This window comes from Perca fluviatilis, chromosome 13 (assembly GCF_010015445.1).
Source record: "Perca fluviatilis chromosome 13, GENO_Pfluv_1.0, whole genome shotgun sequence".
Classification (NCBI taxonomy): Eukaryota; Metazoa; Chordata; class Actinopteri; order Perciformes; family Percidae; genus Perca; species Perca fluviatilis.
The window spans coordinates 9274067-9297303 of NC_053124.1; the positions used below are offsets into that span (position 1 = coordinate 9274067).

Here is a 23237-nt window from a genome sequence, read left to right on the forward strand (position 1 = left end):
GATTTCAACGAGCTTAATTTTCTGAAATTTGGACAGGGAGCTCTCTCACAATGACTAATGGGCTTTCACTGCCAAGCCAAAGCACAGAAACTTTTCTGCACTGCCACCTAGACTAAAGTCTCTTTATAGGCTAAGTTAGGCCTCTAACCTGTCCTTAGGGAGAGGATAACTGCACCCACAGGATACGGTGATTTATTCTAAGCGGACAAACTCAATAAAGCCAAAAGGTACAGACCCCCATGGGACCAGAATGAGCAATGAGCCCTTACCAAACAACAGAAAGAAATGGAAAGCTCTTGTATTGCCGTGTACCTCTGTAACATCGTGAGGCAAACATCTCTGTGGTACAAGACCACTCAATCATTGTGATATTTGAGGGGGCCACAGAAACAGACAGCGCGGGGATAGTGAATTTTACCTTTGTGTGGAAAAGGTTCCAAAAAGTGGTGTCTTTTTTTTCCAATTTAGGGGTGCTGTTCCAATCCAGCTGTTATTTTCTTTGCTGGTTAGTGACTTAGCTTGTTCACAACTGTACGCTGTGTAAAGGCCCTGACACACCAACCCGATAATCTGCCGTCGGACTGGCGAGGTCAGTGACTCGAGTCTGTTTGGTGTGTTCCGTTCCGTCGGCCTAAATTTTGGCCGACCTGACTTGCTGGGTTGGAGGGGCGGGCGATCGGATTCAATGACCAACCTGATTGGAGGAGCGATAACCCGGAAATGACGAGCGGGATGGGCGTGACTAACGGCTCTCAAAATCTGAGGAAAATCTTTTAAACTGACCTTTGTCGATCTGAAATGAAGACAGATTCAGCAACTGCATAGCCTATTTCTCAAACACGTTTCGGTGAACTATCGTCGTAAAATATGAGATCGTATTCCGAACGAAGCCGCCATTATGCCCGGTTGAAAAATCCGGGTGCAGCCAGACCCACGTGACGCGTTCGTCAGTCAGTCAATCAGCTGCCAGTTTTCATTTTTTGGGGGGCGACAATACAGATTAGCGCTGCCTGCTGTAAAGGAGACGTATTACGTCTCGCGCACGCGCAGAACGTACGCTCAAGCCGGCGTCACTTCGGTGTGTTCCCAAGCACTTTTTTGACCAACTCGGGAAGCCGACCGATCAGTCCGACTGCCTTTTCAGCCAACGGTCGGCCGTCGGGTTGGTGTGTCAGTGGGCTTAATAATAAAAATGTACGTCAAACAGACGGCGCTTGACTTCGCCGCACCACAGACTGTATGGGTTGTAGCTGCTGCAGTAGTGGGCCAATCACACATCACATTAAATCAAAGAACGTTTTCAGCAAGACCATACCAATAGTTTACCATACCATTTTTTTCTAGATCTGGGTACAAAAAGGATCAAATGCAAGTAACTTTTGACTGGAGAAGTGACAATGCTAATTGGTACTGGGTTATTTCCTATACTTGCCTTGTACACCTTTAAAAAAGGTATACAAGGCCTACCCTAAAGTTTGCATACAGGATTTTCAATCATGGAGCAGAGGCCTATTTAATGGTTTGCTTGCTGACACAAATTAATTTATATGCTGCTGGAGATTTTGAGAAATCCAATCAGGGTTTCCTCTGTCGGGTCTTCAAAGTAACTAAAAGTACATTTTGACTCTGTGGCACACATAAGAGAAAGTGAAACTTTCCCCAGCGTCAACTTTTTCTGCAAATATTTCATCTTACTTTTTCCTTCCAAGCCCTTTTACCTCCACCTGAGGGATCACCTGCATTTCTGATCCGGACACAGCCAAATGATCTGATCTTTTAATCTCCTTAAAAGGATTGCAGCAGGCAGTCTTCCATATAAATCACACTGAGCTGCTATCACACAAGGATTTCTCCCGTCTGAAAAATAAAAACTACACGGCCTACAACAGATGTGGCACACCACCGGCGTTCATTTTTAACCTAAATCATCATGTTACTTAACCATTGGTGACGTGCGGTTATCCGAGCTACCAAATTGCACATGCCTACACAACGCCTCTACATAAAATGTTCCCAGACCAAAATAGTGGTAAACTGAAGAAAATTGGGAAACTGCAAATATGATTGTAACTGATTTTGTATGAGGGGTGCACAGGGAACAGGGGTTAGGGTTTTGAATTGTAATTTGGTTTAGCTTTTGATATTATGTACATAATGCATGTATGTGATTTATGTTGAAATAAAAAATAAAAAATAAGTAAATAAAGTTCACAGACAGGCATAGAACAGCGTTATGTGGGCATCGTAGGAAGCTCTTTTAAAATTCAGCTACACTGTTTTTCTTTCCGATTACAATAATAAAAAAATAATGATGAAAATAAATAATGATGCCGAACAAATATGTGCTATGATAAAAGGGAATATAAACGGGAACAAACTGAACGGTAAGGGAAACGTACAGGTTTTGAATGTGCCCTGCTGACTAATCAACACTATGGTGAGTCACTGCAGAAAGCTACACTGTGACACTGTTCCACCTGACGGCTGCACACTGACACCAGTTTGGTGTGATATGTTACACCGTTAGCTCTCCAGAGTTGGCCGTCCCTTTGCTGCATCTCTGATCCTGTATCCATCCTACAGACCTGACGCTGACCCGCGGTTGCTCCAGGCCTCGGAGCGATGCTGCGTGTCTAACCAATCCACACTTGACTTCCTCGTTTCTACTTCCCTCTGCTTGGCGGTGTTCACGCTTCTATCAATAGTAGACAACACGCTTACCCTTGATATTTCCACAGGCAGACCAGCAAAGCTGCGATCAAAGAACACTGTGTTCTGTCAATGTGGTGCTCGGCAGAGTTCACTGATCAATGACCATTCATAAAAAAGGTGCTGCAAAGCAACGCCCGGCTTCAACATCTTGGCACTGAAGACAAGGAAATAATACTGCTCCTCCTCGGATGCCACAAATCAGGCTTGCACAATTTTGTTAAAACTAATTCTACTTTTCTTAATATCATCCAACAAAACATAAAAAAAGGGTATGGAATAGCACTTCAATACCAAGCCCTCTAGTGTGCACTAGTCAGTCCCAAGAGGCAAATTTGTAATAGATAATAACCTGCTGAGCCAAGTGTACTCTCTGCTTCTTCTACATCATTTAAATAGTTTCATACTGCCATCTAGTGTCCATACCAGGAACATCAGCCCTTTCTTCACTAGTACGGTGTCCTAATTCCATAGTGCAGTTTAGAATGGGAAAAAAATCAATCAGACATTAATCAGACTGCAACTTTTGAATGTTACTGTAACGTTCTTTGGGTTTGCAGCTGTGAGAAGGGCCCACATTTCCTTTGTGCAATGCACCGTGGGACTGTAGTTTACATCAAAAGCACACAAATATAGAATTTTTTTAAGCATACTTTGTCACTAAATGTGAAGTTGCTGTTAAAAGGTTTAAGTCTGGCATATCTCATACTTTTCTTACGGTCAACAAATCCATTAAAAAGACCAAAACCGAGGATGTGTCTCAAGGTACTTTCCTACTTCTCTCCGCTGTCTGCTGTGCCACTCAGCCCCAAGCCCATTTGTTCCTACTGAAGATTTAAATCTTTAAAAATGGGTCACACATATAGTTTCCATTTTCCTAAAAACAGCTGGGGAATGTAGTCTTCAGAAAATGTTACTCAAACAGGGCAAACAATTTCCAGCTGCTCTAGTGAGCATTCACAGCAGCAGGATGGTGTGTGTGGGATTGAAAATTGTGTGTGTGTGTGTGTGTTCATTGTAATGAAGTAACAGGTCATCCAGTGCAACAGCGTTTGTGGCTCACTGGTGTGTCTCAAATTGTTTTTGGACAACAATGGAGCTCTATGGCACAGAGGAAGAAGATATATCAGGCTTTGGATAAACAGGCAATACTTGTTTGGATCAGTTCATTGTTGGTTCTTTTCTTTTCATTGGCGTTGTTGACAATAAGAAAAATGTAGAATATTACCAGCTTTGTCCTTAAATTAGGCACCAGCTAATTTTATGTTCTCCTGGAAAACGTAAAAATACAAGATGTTCATGAGTTAAAAATAATACTAATTAACTCTTTCACACACACACACACACACACACACACACACACACACACACACACACACACACACACACACACACACACACACACACACACACACACACACACACACAAAAAACACACACACACAAAAAAACACACACACACACACACACATACACACGTTAGCTTGGTACACCCCACCCCACAGTATTCATGACATTTATCCATTATAAAAGGGACATTGTGCTGAAACCAAGTGTAGTTCAAGGAACAACTTTAAAAATTTGGTTAGAAGACAACATCAAATTGCATGAATCAGCCATTAAAAACATGCTTTACATTCACATTTCAGGGCAGGATAAAATAAGCATGCACCAGTTTAAGGGTCATTAAACACATTAAAAAAAAAAAAAAACACACACACATTTGGTTTTAGAGCTAATATCAAACAATCATTTTAAACCGCAATAACAAAAGCATAAAGTTAGAAAAACTACAAAATGCCAGTAAAAAGACTTTAAAGTGTGTCCTATGAAAAGGTTAGTCTACTGTTAGTGTGACCTATCTCCACAGCGCTGTGGAGTAAGGTCTGGCTACACCACACATACTGTACATTCCAGGATCTGAGAAGAGAAAAAAAAAAAGAACAAAAAACGCTCTGGGTTGTTTGCATTTCTTTAAACCAATCACAATCGTCTTGGGCGGCGCTAAGCTCCGGACGCAGCGACGCTGGGAAGGAACTTGTTTTGGTGGAACATTTGCACCCCGCAAAAGAAAAACGGCACACACACAATAAAAAATAAATAAAAAATGAAGTTAACTCTTCACACAATACAGTAACGTGAGCTATATAAATGAGCTGGATACATGGTTAAATGTCATTTGCTCATACCAGTGTATCTCTGCGTGTACTTCATCCACAGCAAATCCCCGCCAATCGGTCCCAGTTAGAGAGGAAATCCCGTAAACATATTCTTTGCAAATCTTTACAATCATTCCCCGAAAGAACCAACGCCGGCCTGCCTTGTTGCACGATTCCAAATTTTCTTCAAAACCTGCCATTTTCAGCGTGTAGGTCGCTAGCTCGAAGTTTGTTGTTGTCGTCGTCCCTTCCCGTATCAACCCGCAGGGAGCAGAAGATGTGAGGCGAAGCCTGACATCACGCTCAGACGCGATCTATCCTGGAAATGTACTTCCGTTGATCAAGACTAGTCTACCGTTAACCGCTGAGAACTTGTCTATGTGAGTATGGAACACATGGGCTTTTGATTTCTTCCTCAGCAGTCGTTTTTACATACACGAAAGCACCAACGGTACATTCACGGACTCTGTGAATCAAACATGGATGCAGCGAAACGGGACTACATGCGGGTGGAATGGACTCATGCTTCATCCAGACATGCGGTAAATGGTGTTAAGTCGTGAGGGGAGAGCCACACTGGGTCATCATCATCATGCACGAGACACAGAGATGGAGAGGCAGATGAACTACAACTGATGGTTCATGGCAGACACAGAAAGTTCTGTACATACCCAGAAAGAGCCTCTTAGGGATTCTGATCTCCTCGTCCTTACTGTCTGTTGCTACAGACAAAGAAAATACATAAAAGGAAACAAAAACAGGGAAAGGTTTTCTTCTCTTTTTTTTGATCGTGTTATGATAGGTTACTGAACTTGGGCATTACTTTGTAATACTGTATGACGGTTGGTCAGTCATTTCAGGTCATCACGAAACTACCCGATTCCCGGAGTAGTTACATCACGGATTCCAGTGATATGACTAATCGGTCATCTGGCGTTGAAGACCACAACAGGGCAGCGGTGTTCCCACTGGCAGAGTTCCTTCAAGTATCATTGGCATCTTGGCACCCCTGAAAACATGTTTTCTCAGTTGGCGTCTAACTAGGAGTGATTTGGTCCTACATAAAGACACAGGGTTCTGCCAAAGTTAGAACAGTTTTCGGTTATTTCAGATGAGAGAATTTTTTGTATTTCTGTTTTTTTTTTCTCCTGTGCTCTTCTTAACAGAGCTGGGAAGTACAAAAAAATTCAACTACAAATACGTTGTTATTGTACTCAAATAGATTTTTCAGATATTTTTACTTTTACTATTCATTTTTGTGCCGACTTTTTACTTTTACTCCTTACATTTTTAACACGAATACGGGTACTTTCTACTCCCTACATTTTACAAAATTGGCTCGTTACTTTAGTTTCAAATAATTTCAGTGGAGTTACCGTTATTTTTTTTGGGCTGCAAATTGTGCCAACCGAAACACCACCAACTGCTGGCTTTCAAGAATTCACCATCAAATTTAAAAAAAAAAAAAACACATAGAGGTAAAATGCATCTTTTTGTTGTTATCAAAAGCTATTTGTTGTTTGTTTCAGTAACTTTATTACGTTTACGTTAATGGTCAGTTACATTGGTTCTCCTGCTAAAAGTGACGATGCCTCGGTTCGCTAGCATTTAGTTCTAGTTCAGTTTATTTGAAAATAATCTAATACTAGCTGATACAATATCTGCATGTATAGCTTTATATTAAAAACAAATCCAGTAACTTGATTTAGTGTAAATCTGCTGTAGTAACGTTAGCGTTACTCGAGGCCGTTCTCGTGTTCGAGGCCACTTAAGTTAACGTTACTTGGTCTTGTCTCAAATCAACTTTATTTTGGGACAATGTTAACGTTAATGTCTCAAACCTCTCAGACGTAAGTTAGAGGACTCATGTTTGAATTCTCACAGAATCACAACTGAATTCATATCTTGCTACTCCGTCAGAATCTTATTAACCTGGAATCCCAGTCTCTGTCACAATAATCATCTATGTGATGTTTTAGGCCTATTGGCAGACATCCATTTAAAATGTAGGCAATGGCATATAATGAGCCTCTTTTCCATGTCCACTGAAGGTTCTCAGCCTGCACTCTAGTAACATTTGAGTGGTCCAGGTAGCTAAAATGGTTGTCATTCACAAGGCTACTTTTACTTTTATACTGTGAGTACATTTCCATGTCTGTACTTTGTTACTTTTACTTGAGTAAAGAAGTTCAGTACTTCTACTTTTACCAGAGTATTTTTTAAAACAAGTATCTGTATCTGTACGGGAAGGGAGTACTTTTGCCATCTCTGCTTCTTCTCTGCTAAAGGTGATGTCACCAATCAAAACTAAGTCCATTTGCTTTGGTTGACCAGGTCAGTAAATCTAACCACATCACGCAGGCCTGGTGAAGCCAACGTAGCTTCAGTTTTTGAGCGTTTCATGCTTCATTAATACAGAAGGATTTTTTCCTTTAAACTTTAACTTTGATTGTTGCTCATTAAGTCATAACTGTTTAACGTTATCGAGAAAACCCTAACATTTGAAACCATTTTCAGGTCAATAGCAATAGTTGAACATTATTGAAAAAAAAAAAAAACACTATTCGCTTCCGCTGGTTGCCTGGCAACCTCACACTGACTTCAAGAAATTACTGCTCCCGGCCATGAAATAGTCCTGCACATAACCCCTTGGAAAACTAAAACTGGTTGTTTTAACATTTGGATTTTGGATGGAACAAAGAAGATAGAATATGTTAAAGGACAATTCCGGCGCAAAATGAACCTAGGGGTTAATAACACATGTGTACAGAGTCGACCGTTTTCTGGAATTTGTTTTCATGCTAATCGAATGTGACCAGTTTTAGCGCAAACCGCTAATTACCTTTTAACGCTAGTCGTCGGGGCACGGGTAAAGTAAAAAGAAATCGCCATTTCTATACCACTAACAAGGCTCAAAATAGCACCACACTTCCACGGTAGCATAATGAGGCCCCTACATGTAAACCGAAGCATTGAGACTTTGTAAGTGTACAGACAGTTTATTAAAAAGATAGTTTAGAGAGACAGTACATATACAGTAACCATACAGTAACCATACTGGTTACACGGTGTTCGTCATTCGACTGGTCATGACTGTTTTCCCAAGATGGCGCCCGCCTGTATACATGAACAGTATTGTCTCTCTAAAATATCTTTTTTAATAAACTGTCTGTACACTTGCAAAGTTCTCAACGTTTCGGGACCATCATTATGCTACCGTGGAAGTGTGGTGCTATTTTGAGCCTTGTTAGTGGTGTAGAAATAGCGATTTCTTTTTACTTTATCAGTGCCCCGACGACTAGTTTTATAAGCTAATTAGCGGTTTGCGCCAAAACTGGTCCCATTCGATTAGCATGAAAACATATCCCAAAGAACGGTCGACTCGGTACCCATGCGTTATTATCCCCTCGGTTCATTTTGTGCCGGAATTGTCCTTTAATTACAGAGCTTTAGAGTTGCTGGTGGGCAGATTTTGTTACCTTGTGACAGAGCCGGACTAGTGGTTAACCCCTGCATTCATTGTGTATGCTAAGCTAAGCTAAGTGGCTGCTGGCTGTAGCCTTATATTTCCAGATAGGGACAGTCTGGTTAGCACAAAATGCATACAACACAGATATAAAGAAAACACCTCCCCCACAAAGTAGTAAATCCAACAATCTGTGAAGTCTATCTAGAAGCTGTCTGAAAAATTAAATCTTTTAATGCTGGACATTTAGCCTGACTCACACTGGTTGTCAAGATGGCTGACATGAGCCGCTTTCCGACCGGAGGGATTTTTGCAGTTCCTAGAACATAAAATTCCTAGAACTCTTTTTTTCTCGTGTTCCGACTAGACCAATTTGGGGATTTTTAAGCTCCTCTGGCTGCAGTTCCTGTAACTCTTTCAGCTCCTACTTCAGGGCAGGGTCTTTTCGCTGTTCCCTTTTCAGCATAGGGACCTAGCTAGATCAACGAGGGTCGAGTTTCCGGTACAGACAGACCAACAACGGGACAATTTTAACAATTTTCACCATCTTATTCATCACTAAATTCACTTCTGACAACACGTTTTGGGGAGAAATGAACTGTTAACATTTCGAATATCGGGCAGTCTTGCAAAAATTGATGCCGAATTGACAATTTGCTTCAAAGTTTTCGGGTGAGAAGCTCCATGAAGTGAGGCGACAGTTGGCAGGCGCCTGCCCGGCCGCTTAGCTTCGTCCATGACTGGCTCAGAAACCCCGCTGTAAGCCGGAGGTCTCTCAGACCGCTCTCGTAAATAACAGGCTTTTATTTGGCCGTTGACGGTTCGTTTGTTTAAATATCACAACACATGTCCATCATAAGATTAACAGGAACCTGTGGTTATCTGTCTTTTTTTTTTGACTGTTCCTGTAACTACGTTCCTGTAACTACCTGGTCGGAAAGCGGCTATGCTCTGCAGCTACAGGGTTCTCCTTTTTGATTGGAGACTACAAATATGTTAGTGCTTTCTGTACTAGAGTTCTAGAGTTTATTTCATTTCCTTTGTATTTTATCATCTGACACTGAGCCTGCGGACATTAGCACTCATTGTCCCAGTGTCTTCCCCTCCCCTGTCTTCAGACTGCCACAGGGACGGCAAGCACAGCTGAAGCATCCAATCCTGGAGCAGATCCAACACGTGATACAGGCCTTGAAACACATGACCGAGATAACCGCAGAGGGCTGCTCCTTGTCCATTTGTTTGCAAAAGTGTAAAAAAAAATAAAATAATGGATCCTATGTGTGTCAACATGTTGGGTATTGAATAACATTATGAGGCTGTTAGGTAAGGCATTGTAGTTTTGACTTCTGTTTACAGTAACAGAGACATCTCAGTTTCTCTTAACTGTATTGCAAATGGCAGAAGTCTTTGCAATGGGGACATTTTGGATTATTTCCCTTTGTTTCAATTGCTTCTTAAGGGAGGGCACATAACAGTCAGATAGATTTGGATCGCGAACATTGTTCTAAAGTTGTAACTAAGTGCTAGAATCTAAAAATATCCCGTACTTTTTCACAACTAAACTACATATTATAATATTGGACAAATAAATAAAGCATCTATCAACTATTTTAGACAGGTACCGGTCTACTAATTGAATACTACAAACAAATAAATCTTTTTTGCATTAAACAAAGTGATGCTTTCAAGCTTTTGGGCCACTAAATACCCGTTCATTTACAAGTATTGAGGTGCAGTAAGAAGCCAGGGTTTCTTTCTTTTAGAGGGCTGATTTTTCTGAATTAGTTTCAAATCATCTCTTCACAAACACAGGATGCACATCACATCGCCGGCAACAATCATCAGTGTAGCTAAAGGGCAAAGAAACAGGTTTAACTGGATTATTCAAAAAGTACCATTTTAAGGAATGACCCTAGGGTCACTCACACTGGGAGTTAAGGAGACTCACACACTCTCATGCACAATCATTCACACATTCCTACATTTCTTATAAAACACTCACACATGCACCACCTGCCTACACACAGTCACACTCGCTCCCTCTCAGATATTTTTACACTCTCACACACAATACCATCTCACATATTCTCTAATCCCTCGCTCACACACACACACACACTTTCTTTCATGCACATAACATTTGAAGCAGCAATCAAAGCACAGGTAGACCTTATCGCTCAGTAAACTAAGATAACTGTGCTTTATCTGGATCTGTAAAGAGGCCACGCAGAGGGTTTCTGACCTATGAAGGAGCGTCTCTTCGTGTTGAGTTCAGTAGCCGTGCGGACGTCGGTGCACAGGCTCAGCATGATGAGCATGGTGACGATCATGATGATGCTCTGCCACAGCAGCAGTGTCTCGAAGTAGCGGCCAAATCTGATGGAGAAAAATGACCAATTATGTAACATGCAACATGTAGCAGGCATGAAATACAGTGAAAGCTTTGCCACACATGCTTGATTTTCTAGTTCTCATACAGAATCTGTGCTGCCGCAAAGACCCGACTCAATAAAATGATAGTTCCAGCAGCTTGTAAAATGATTCCTTCAGGAAATCAATTTGTTTACCCCTGCAAAACTTATCCCAGTATTTTCCCACTGTACTTTTTCTCTCTCTCAAATACACATGAAGTACCTGCCACATTAGTTTAGTTGGCAAACAATAGTTTAATTGGTAAACAATAGTTTAATTGGTAAACAATAGTTTAGCGTAAACTACTCAGTAGTTTGGTGTTTTCAGAACCCTTGATGGTAAGGAACCAATGTGCCTTTGCGTAACCGGTAAGTACTCCAGTTGAACTCATTAAATAAAATGCAACCATACATTAAAGATCTTATATGGATAATTAGAAACCATCATTTAATTCAGCATGCAACCAATCCACAAGCAGCTGCTATTCAGTTAGCTTGTATAAGTTGTAACTTTGTTCATCTGTAGTATCCATCACTTGGATCGAGTGGGTCGCGACAATGCAACGGCAGCTCGTGAGACGACCTCTTTTCAGCTGAATTTCAGAGAACAGCCCATTGATTCTTGGAGCATCCTAACTTTTGTTCTATAAAAAAGGTAAATACGTTGGCTTATAGGCAGAAAAGTAAACAATAAGCAGATTTTTTTTGAATGGTTTGTACAAAAGAAACGTGTATGGCATGCGTGAACAGGCATTGGAGGCAGTGGTGTGGTCTACGTGATACGCAGAAAGCTCCAGGATTTCAATATATCCACTTAAAAATGCCCAATGACACGCAACAACATACTTTCCATCATATTTTTGATAGATTTTGAATTGTCATCTGTGTTTTTCCTCTTCACATAAACTAAATAAAAAAAGGTATTTCCACAGTAAATTGCTGAATAAAAGTTATCTGAATGCAGGAAATTAAGTCTTTGACGCTCAAAATAACCCTGGGGGAGGACACACAGACCCCCTTCCCCCAAAGGCAGATTATGGCCCATATATATATACAGTATAGCTATGTATATACAGTATACCCACTACAATGCATTGGACTACACCACTGATTGGAGGATGTGTTACCTAAAGAGTATCCGTAAGATGTTTGCCACCAGGAGGACCAGGCACACATATGTGGAGAAGCCCTCTGCATTCTGAGTCCGGCGGATGTCTCTGTATTGTGGGATGTAGGGCACCACCCCACCGAACACCATGGCCCCGGCAGCGACCCACGACACCAGGTTGTGAAAGACGAACACAATCTGGTCAAACATCTCATCTTCCATGTTCGGCCGCTCACCTGTCTGTCCCACACCTGGACAACAAGTTGCGAAAGCGATGTCCGCTGGCTTTTCACTCGCTCAGCGGCGACGCGTTTGTCCTCCTCTGGTTCCTTGTAGCGACTTTGGCAGCGTAAAAAGAGTTAACGTCCGTGTTTCCCATGCGTAACGCTGGTCCCTACACGGATAACACAGACAAAAAAAGACAAGCTACTGCCACGCCATCACAAGCCAAGCGGTGTATCAGAAACGACGAGCCCGGGGGGCTAACGCTACAGTAGCTACAGTAATATCTGAAAACGATAGTCCAAACAGTGAGAACATTAATGTATTAGCTACAGTACCGATAGAACAACGCTCGCTAAGGGCAGCGGCGGTGTTTCCAGTGGAGTAGACATTTGTTATTCTGCAAATGACAAGAGTCCCGAATTCCGTTTCTCTAATTCAACACTTTGTGTTGCTGCTAGCTCGCCTTATTTAAAATGCTGCACTAAACTCAGAAGAAGAAACTCCAAAAGGTTCCTAAAATAGTTTAAAGCCCTTGATATATATTGTCAGGAAAACTGGAACTATATTATTTTTGCACAGGTTCCCTATTTTAATATTGTTTACTCACTGACTGTTTCCATCAATTGGCTTTCTGATTATATATCGTCTTTGGTCTCGCCCACACTTCCTGAAACGTAACATGCGTCATGCGTTACGACAAAGATGTTAGACTCGATCAAGATAGTTCACCCACTACCTCAGTCGTGTTTGTGGTTTTTAGACAAGAATGTGTGGATATGCATGTTATTTATTAAGCTTTTCCTTTGAAAGATACTTATTTCACAATTATTTAATATAAATAATGATATGATATAAATTAGCTAATCTATCAGCATCGCCTGAGTGCACCAACTCCACTGTTAGTTGCCCCAGACAATCAATTGTGGCCAATAAGCAGCTCTAGCCCCTGCCCCTTGGGCCCCCATACTTAATCCTGCAGGCAATACAGTATTGTATTGCATCCATTGCAGAATATAAAGTGAATAATCTCACCATGCCTGTGTTTTGCCCTGTCAGCAGAGCTTCATGTTCAATATTTCATATAACCATGGACTGTAAAAACAAATAATAAAATAAGCATGTAACCTGTCTTATTTTAGTAGACTAATTGCTTAGCACATCCCACCAGTAGGCTACACAGTTTAAATGCAACATCAGCAGGAGTGACTGTCACAGACACAAAATCCAGACTATACAGATTTATAAAGGTTTAATGAAAGTTATGTAACCCCCGTGGCAGAAAGCCTTTCATCTGTCATCTGTCACTAATGCCAGTTGAGAACGGGGTCTATGAGCCAAGATAATCTCTTAGCCTATTAAAAACCAAAGCTCAGTGTGAGGAGAGGGAACTCCTCCACATCCCACAGAACACACCGTATTAACAGGATCAAGTTTGCAAAGAGTTAATAAAAATGCTCTGTCAAAGTCGAGCTAGTCAAAGTAAGTCAGCATGAGAGTCTTGTGTTGTTGCAGAGGAAGAATCAAATAGGTAGCCTATACAAACAATGTTATGGAGCCTTTACTGCCGTGTCTTGGTGAAAGTCAAGGGCGTAACTTTGGGTTCAACATCACTCCTAATTGATCAGCTGCTCCTCTGCACTCACTTGTCGGTAGTCAATCAGATTCAGCTGTTTCATTATTAGTTAAACCAATCAGATTCAGCCATGTATCACAAGCCAATCACAGCACAACATCTTGTTTTAGACCCTGTTTACACGTACATGGTTATTTACAAATGGAGACATTTCCCTTCGTTTGTACCCTTCGTTTACACGCATACGGAGAATTCGCCTCTGAAACCGAGCCTTTCTAAAAACTCCGGCCAGAGTGGAGATTTTTGAAATCTTCGTTTGCACGTAAACTGAGACAAACGGAGGTTTAGGCAGCCGAGAGAGAGAAAGAGGAAGTGATTTGTTGCTGTTGTTGCTATTTTCAGGATTCTGATTGGCCAACGTGGGCTTGAGCTTCTCGTTACACTGCCACCTACAGGTTTGGCGTGCTCTCGACGGCATTGACGGCATATATACACGGGTATGTGTAAACACTTGAATCTGCTCTCTCCTCTGCGGTTGTCAGTTGTCGTTTCAGGAATAGAGGGCGTCCCGCCTCCTCCCCTTCAACCACCGGTCGACTCCGGGTGTCGTCAGCTAATTGGCACTCTGGAGTGGTTCCTGTGCACCTTCATCACCACCACCAGTGTCTGGACTCCATCGGGGGATATGTTTGGGTTTCACTACCCCCTTTCATAACATATGGATTCGATGGCGTCTAATCTCCAGAGACTTCGCACATTTCATATTTTGTCCTGTACAATAAATATTTTCATATTTGCAAGGAAGTCTCTCCTGATTTAACTGCATTCTGGGGGATTTTTCTGCAACAATTTGTGCATTTTTCTGCATAAAGTTATGGTGCAAAAGTCTTCATGTAAAGGGAATTATAATAGGTTTTTGGGGTGGGTTCCACTGGCCAGTTTTGATTATTGGGGGTTGTAACCTCCCCACCCTCCCCCTGTAAATTACGCCTATGTTGAAAGTAACTTCACATGTTGTAGATGTAGACACATTTGCAGCCTTTAGATTCCATATCATAACAAAATAAACAGACACAGACTAAGTGTTAAATCTTTACAACCAAAACTGCCTTTTGTGATCGAGATCCCTTTCATTTTCTATTGGAAATTGTTACATGTGTATATGTGACATTGTGACATGCTGCTAGGCTGTCTGGCATGTTTGTTAATGGCTTTTGTCTGTTCTGTCTGTTTGTTTTGAAGCCTAAGACAATACTGCATATTTATTTAAAAGTAAATATAATTCCATCCTTCACTGACACTTATCAGCATAGCTGTAACGGTAGCCTATTTGTATTTGTTAATTCTCTTTGAGACTTGACTTTACTGAAGAAGAAAACAAAATGTTGCAAATGCTTTTGTCAGGTGACCTTTATTTTGAAACGATGAACACTCCAAGAGGAAGTCACAATTTTTTCAATCTGTCGACTCAAATTACCTCAAAGTTATGGGAGGATGGGTTTTTTTTTAGGTGAAACTGAATGGGGATTTTTTACAGTCGTTGTTACAGCCCAGTACGACCGAGATTAAAATTTCCATCGAAAGATTAGTGTGCTGTTGAAGGAACAATGTCAAAAACAGACAACGGTATGACTGAGGCAGAGCGTGAGGTGAGTATCTTGTTAAAGTATACTGGAACGCTAACATTTTCATACATATCTTTTTCTGACGCTTTTCTTTGCATTTAGATGGAGGAATCGATGCAGCAACTTCGGGAAGCATTCCAATTAGTGTATGAACAGCAGGAGCCCCAATATATCCTTTTTTTGTAACCTGTTCCTATACTGTAACTATATTCATTTTAAGGAATCTTCATGTATAGCCTATGTATATTTTGCATATTAGATATAAATTTGTCAAATGCCACTTAATGAAAAAAGAAATAGTGTGCGGCAAAGCTAAAGACATAAAATTGTGTTCTGTACTTTAGGCTTTTTTCACATCAGACAGTTTAACTTGTATAATTGGAAAAGGCACAGATGTTACTGGCGTTAATATTATGATTTGCACCTGTGCTTTTGCTACTGTTGAACTGTCTTCTCTGAAAAAAAGTCTAAAGTAGAGTTACACATTTCCTGTTTTTAGCCTTGTAGCCCAGTCCCATTCCTCTTATGACCCTATAATTATGGTGCATTCTTTTTGTCTTGTAATCGCGACTAGTAGCTCGAGCGTGACGTCCCATCCGTGTCGAAAAACGAATAACCGTGGGTTGTTGCATTCTTTTTGTCCCACAATACTACGAGTTGGATAAAAGATGGATTTTTGTAAAGTTTTTAGTAACATTTAGGATTCTATTCACCCAGTTATTGACATATTACACACATATATTTCACAGTTTGATACATGAAAATTACGTTTTGATTAACGCTTAACGTTAGGCTACTGCTCTGCTTTCTGCGCCAAAACGGCTTCGAAAGCCATTGTTGTCACATAGCAACCGAGGTCTCTAGCCAATTTCAGCTGCACAAGCTACAAAATAACTAATTAGGCGGTATTTAACTCATAATAAGACTGTAGCGACATGCCTATAGGTAGCAGTATACAGCGCTATGTGTACGACTTCTTCATTTGGTTACAACAAAGACAAAAGTGCTTAAAATTGTAGATAACCACAATGTTTACTACGTGTGAAGCACGACGTAGCCATCTTTGAAAGTGAGCTCGGGGTCCTCTGAGTTCAGACGACTTGACGAGTCGGAAATACGACCTCGGGGGCGTTCTTTTTGCAACTTCCGGGTCGTAACTCCGGAAAACAACTCGTAAAACGACTTCGGTGGACAAAAAGAACGCACCATTAGGTGTTGTAAACAGTACACTTGCAAGTGGGACCCTTGTCAGGGGCGATTCCAGGATTTTTTAAGTTTAGGTTAACCAGGGATTTAATATAAGGATTTAAAAGACACATTTCCAACTGGATAACATGTACAGTTCCTGGCAGTTTTTTTTCCTTCACTTTACCACTGGCTAAGATGGCAACTCTGAAGGCACTCTCACCAACGCAGGCCGCTTTCTATCGCAGACTGACGAAAAGACTGCAACATTACAACTACAGACGCAGACGAGCAGCACTATACCGAGGCCGGGACGACGGGCCGGAGAAGAGGGACAGTCGGCTTCTGGAGAGCATGAGAGGAATGAAAGAAGAGGCGGAAGAGTACAGGGCCGCTCTGAAGTTCGCACAGGAGGTAGTGGCGTCGCTCACTGCATTGGAGGCGAGCCTTACCCAACAGCTGGAGCAATGGCGGCAGCTCGAGAACATGTACCAGAAATTTATGATAGATGAGTAGCCCAAAAGGAAGACCAGCTCACATTGGTGAGAGGGCAACCTCTCAATGACAGGGGCCCTCTACCATGCATAAAATATCTGGGTTACCCACCAACATTAACAAAACAAACCTCCAAAGAAATTAGGGCTGCACAAACAATCGCAATTTTATCTAAATTGCACTATAGACTAGTGCAGTATCCAAATCGCAAGAGGGGAGGTCGGAGGGGGGGAACGCAATATTAGTTAAAGGCAAAATATGTCTCTGGATTAAGTATTAAGGTGCTGCAGAGACGTCTACAAATCTGATCCTACAGAAAAAAATCTTTGTTTGGTACAGATCCTCGCAAAAAAAAAAAAAAAATCACACTATAATCATTTTAGGTTTTTTTTTATTTAATATTTTTCAATGAAAATACAAATAATGATACAAAAATGATCATTCCCCCTGAAATCGTGAATCATATCGCAATCACAATATCAGTCAAAATAACCAGTACATGGGTGCATGCACCCGTTTTATCAATCGCAGTTAGATTTTTGTCCTATCGTGCAGCCCTAAAAGAAATCCCTGGACAGCCTGTCTTAATACACTGGACTCCGTAGCAGTGGTGGAATGTAACTAAAGACATTTACCCCAGTACTGTACTTAACCCTCCTGTTGTCCTCAGGTCAAATTTGACCTATTTGATCTATATCAGAAATTTGGGTTTCTTTCAACCAAATTGTCGGAAAAAAAATAACGTGGATGGTTCCGTACAACGCGCTTCACAAGTAAAATAAATGATCAGCTACTTTCAGCGAAAAAACATCGAAAAAGTGACATCAAATATTTTGGAAAAAAACTTCAAAAACGTCGGGAAAATGTGACTAAATAACGTTGAAAAAAGGGACAAAACCATCGGGACCAAAACGTAAAATATTGACCCAGAAAAGCAAAAAGTTGAATGGTCGACGGGAAGACAGCACAAGGGTTAAGTACAAATTAGAGTTTTTTGTGCTTTAATTGAGTTTTTTTTTTTTTTCATGTCACTTTCTACTTCACTACATTTCAGAGAGAAATATTGTACTTTTTACTCCACTACATTAAGCTTTAGTGACTAGTTACTTTACAAATTACGATTTTTGCACAAAACACATGTAGTTTAGATATAAATGAAACTACCAACAACATTTTGGCCTAGGGTTAAAGCTGAAATGATTAGCTGATGAATCAATGAATTGACTAAGAACTGTTTGGATTGTTTTCATCGTTTGGCTTCGCAAATGTGAGGATTTTTCTGTATTGAGTACTTTTACTTTTAAAGGTGCAGTAGGTAAGACTTAAAACTAACTTTCTGTCATATTTGCTGAAACTGCCCCTATGTTCTAGTAGAACTACATGAAGCAGGTAATAAAAAAATAATAATCTGCCTCCTCTGGCACCACCTACAGCCTGTATTTGCAAAAATCCACCGCTCCCTGTTCAGATGCACCAATCAGGGCCAGGGGGGCGTCTTAACTGCCTGTCAATCACTGCTCATGCACACGCATTCATTGTCCCTTGTGGGGGGAGGAGCTTAGGAGACCGTTTTAGTGGAAAGGGGGGAGGGACTGAGAAGTTGTCGATGTTAAAATTTTTTGGCTAAGTCCTGGATCTTCACAATCCTACCTACAGCACCTTTAATGGACCTTTTTCACAGCAGACTATTTTTATATATTAAATACTATATTTTTGACTTGTCATAGTAGGAAAAGCACAGCTAAAATTGATAACCTTAAAGGTGGCTCAGTTCCATCAAGTGTCCCAGTAAGCTATTGTGGAATGCAGCCATCATCAATGGGTTTGAATACACCTGTGCTTTTAGTACTCTGACATGTCAACATGTCTGCCATGAAAAAAAAGGTCTATACACTGAATACATTTTCCTGTCGATACTTACATACTATTACTTAAGTAACATTTTCAATGCAGGATTTTCACGTAGAACAGAGTATTTCTACAGTGTGGTATTAGTACTTTTACTCAAGTAAAGATCTTTTGGTTCTTCCACCACTGCTCAGTAGTCAAACCACTCACTGATGGATTAACTGGATCTGATAGTCACGTGACTGATTGAAGCAACTGGATGAGATGGTCATGTCATTGTATATTAGCTAGAGTTCACGATGATGTTATTGCTTGATTTTTATAACTGCACCAATGTCCTATCTTCTCGCCTACGGGAGGGCAGTAAGAGATAGCTTGACAACAATTAGTATGAGCACTTACGCACTCAGCATATTTGGTATGCAACATATATACACGTGTGTGCCTTAAACAAATGTCAATGTTTAGCCACGGAGCATCATGTATCATCATGTACTTTTAAGTGTGGTTTCCCAGCAGATTCCATAGATGTGCCAATGTTGTTTTCAGCTTGCTAAAACTATGTTAACGCCAAAAACAGCTCACGGCTATGTGAAGGAAATGAAGCACCCTATAGCCTATAATCATTTATTCAAGTGTTATCATGTGTATTCTGTGATAGTATGGCACAGTGTGTTTTTTTTACCCAGACTCCAAAACAGGGAGGGTGAGGTGTTATGTAGAAGTGTCTATTTCCATTGTCTGTGTGCGCGCAGCCCTGTGTAATGGTTCCAAGGCCACGGTGTGTGTATGTGTGTGAGTGTGTGTGTGTGTCTCTCTCTCTCTCTCTCTCTCTCTCTCACTGATGGAGCATGATCTAATTCAGAAAGTTGCAAGGTCTGCAGAAACGTGCCAAAAAACAGTGACTTTAAGAATGATGCATTTGGTTGTTTGGAGAAAAAGTTAGTGCACCATTTCCTTGGAGAGGCCACAAGTTGTTGTTCTCTGAAAGCCAGAAGTGGTTCAGACCACCCCCCCCCCTCCTCCCCCCTTCACTCCCACACATTCCTGGAGGAAGTTATTAAAAAAGGTAGCTGCTCTCTCATCTGTGTGCGTTCTCTCAGACACTACTGTGATACAGTGAACCTTACTTAGAAGACTTGTTGACCAAAGTTTTTTTTTTTTTTTTCAGATTTCACCTATGTATACAATTTCCATCACAGCAGTCTAAACATATATTGGTGTCCAATTTCTAAACCTTTGATTGAAGAAATATTATAAAATAGGCTGAGGTTTTCCCTGAGAAGGGGCCCCACCACGAAATATTTTTAGTAGATTCCGGAATCTGCTCGGGTTTAAACTATGTATTAAACTTTGTGTGCACATTAAACTCTTTTTGCATCAAACTCCGTCCTGAAACCAGTGTTTTTTTGAAAGACTTCTGGGACTTCAATGAGACATCAGTATATACAGCTAAAAAGTGTTTGATAGAAGAAAGTTTTTAGAAGATCCGAACTGTCATCGGGCTTATGAGTTGACATCAGTTTGGTACAACAACAGACGAAGACGAGCAGCACGATACCGAGGCCTGGACGGGCCAGGGAAGAGGAACAAATCGGCTTCGGGAGAGCTTGAGAGGAATGGAAGAAGAGGTGGAAGATTACCGGGCCGCTCTGAAGTTCACACAGGAGGTAGTGGCATCGCTCACTGCATCGTTGGCGAGCCTTACCCAACAGCTGGAGCAATTGCAGAAGCTCGAGAACATGTAGCCGGAAATTTATGAAAGTGCATGAGTAAACATAAGACCAGCTCACATTGGTGAGAGGGCAACCACTCGATGACAGGGGCCCTCTACCATGCATAAAGGATCTGGGTTACCCACCAATATTAACCAATCAAACCTCCAAAGAAATTAGTGCTGCACAAACAATCGCAATTTTATTGGGAAGGTTTGCCTCTAAATTTAGTTCAGCCAAATGTTTGTTTTCCAAAGTGCTACCATGCTACTAATATATTCAAGTGTATTTCTCAGTACTCACACTAATCCCACAGCCTGGTTAACACCAGACCCTTCTCAGTTATAAGTTAAGAGTGGGTCTGGGGAAGGTTCATTCATCAGCAGCATAGCACGTCACGCGTTACGACAAAGATGTTTCGAGATCAAATAAAGATAGTTGTATGCCACCCCACTCCTCCCCTGCCTGAGTTAATCCTGCAGGCAATAAATATTGTACTGAAGAGTAACATCAATTGCAGAAGGGGCCTAATAGAAAGTGAAGAATCCCAACATGTCTGTGTTTTGCCCTGTCAGCAGAGCTTCATCTTCATATTTTATATGTAACCATGGGCTGTAAAAATAAGCATATAACATGGTTTGTTGTAGTAGACTATAATTGCTTAGCACATCCCACAAGTACACAGTTTAAATGCAACATATTCAGCAGGAGTGACTGTCAGAGAGACAAAACTCAGATTATACAGATTTATGAAGGTTTAGTGAAAGTTATGTAACCCCCGTAGCAGACGCGTCTCCCATCTGTCACTACGATCCAGGATAATCTATTATATAAAAACCAGAGCACAGTGTGAGGAGAGGGAATTGTTCCTACTCCTCCACATCCCACAGGACACACAGTGAACAGGGTACACTAGTTTACAAAGAGTTAATAAAAATGTTCTGTCAAGGTCGAGGTAGTCAAAGTAAGTCAGCAGGAAATCGGAAATTCAGTCAAATGTGCCTTATGTTGTCCTTGGCTCATATTTGACCCGTTTTCAAAGTTTCTATATTAGAAATATGAGTTTCCAGTTTCCAAATTGCCCAAAAATGACATGATAGTTCCATCTAACGCTCTTTGCACGTAAAATTAATCTTATTTTCATTAAATTTGGGTGCTGCCGTTAAGGAAATTGAAATGGTTTTGAAACGACGAAACTTTGCCATGTACCCGTCTGTGTTAACCCATCAAACATAAATCCTCTAATCCACAATTTCTGTTTTTTCTAATAAGTAAATTAGGTTTATTGACCATGAATTCCCAAAAGAAGTGCAAAAGTAGAGGAAATAAGTTGGGATGACAATGGCTAAGAAGATGGAACACAGAATTGGGTGATAACTTATACCTAACCCAAAGCAGAAGGACAACAGTTGCATGGACGACATGAAGACAATACGAAGGTTAAATGCGTATAACATGTCAATTGTGGGAAATGAGTCTTGTGGTGTTTCAGAGGTCTGGACGAATGAAATAGGTACAAACCATTTTATATAGTTACTGCTATTAGTGATGGGTCGTTCGCGAATGAGTCGGCTCTAAGAGCCGGCTCTTGTAGGTGAACGACGGGAGCTGGCTCGCATATCCGAAGACCTGACTCTATTTTTAAAAATATAGCCTATAGAAATTAAATCATTATGTAATAATGAAATAATGAGTGAATTTTATTTTATTTCAAATAACTGACTAATTCAAAGAACAAAAAAATAATTATATAGGAACACATTAGTTTCGACTGTCTGATCAGCCTCACATTCTGTTCCTGTCAATCATACACAAGGTGTCAACCAATTATACGGCATGAGGGAGGGGCCGAGCCATCACACACACACACACACACACCACACACAACACGCACGCGCACGCACACCACACACACACACACACACACACACACACACACACACACACACACTGTCAAACTCGGAGGAGAGGACAGAGGAGAGGAAAAACAGCTCTATAAACAAAACAGAGAGAAAAAGAGGGACCAGTTTAATCCTTTCAGTTGTTTATTTTTCTTTAATATGGGTTCTATTATCTTGTTCAGATTCAGATTGTATTTGTTTTGAATGTTGTTTCTATACATAAAAACATTGTAATTTAAATGCAAATGTTTAATAGTATTCTTTTTTTCATAGCAAATCAATGCATTTTTAAAGAAATTGTGAGACATTGTGAGTATGATTTCATTTAATAATTTAATTAGAATTGTTTTTCACACCTATCATAGTCCAAACATAATTTTTTTTAAAGAGCCGTTTGTGAGCCAAAAGAACCGTCTCTTTTCAGTGAGCTGAGTCAAACGAGCCGGCTCACGAAAAAGAGCCGGAATGCCCATCACTAACGGCTATGTCTTGTTAAAAGTAACTTCACATGTTGCAACGTTAAATTCCATAAAAACTTACCACAGTAAACAGATACAGACAACAACAACAAACTGCCGTTTTTGAGCGAGATCCCATTCATTTTCCTTTGGAAATTGTTATAGTATGGCCACTGGTGGAATGTAATTACATTCACTCAAATACTGTACTTAAAGCCACATTGTGTAAGAAGTTCTCCCATCTAGCGGTGAAATTGTATCTGACAACCAACTGAATATTACTTTCTAGCCCCTCCCATTCCGATGGCGTTCTAACGCCTACGGTGGCCGTATTAATCCAAGAAGTACGACTTCGTCCG

At 40.8% G+C, this 23237-nt stretch overlaps 1 protein-coding gene across 3 annotated transcripts in view; it reads right to left on the reverse strand.

Annotated features, from left to right (window-relative positions):
* LOC120571024 (solute carrier family 66 member 2) overlaps positions 1-12767 on the reverse strand; it is a 36827-nt gene extending 24060 nt beyond the window's left edge. The window contains exons 1-4 of one of the 3 annotated variants that reach the window (XM_039819711.1): positions 12686-12767; positions 11873-12247; positions 10577-10710; positions 5540-5590 (exon numbers count right to left, since the gene is read on the reverse strand). In XM_039819711.1, the coding sequence (XP_039675645.1) occupies positions 5540-5590; positions 10577-10710; positions 11873-12075 (388 nt within the window). In that variant the 5' untranslated portion in view covers positions 12076-12247; positions 12686-12767. The other 2 variants (XM_039819712.1, XM_039819713.1) reach the window with 2 other exon arrangements.
* Positions 12768-23237: the final 10470 nt, after the last annotated feature.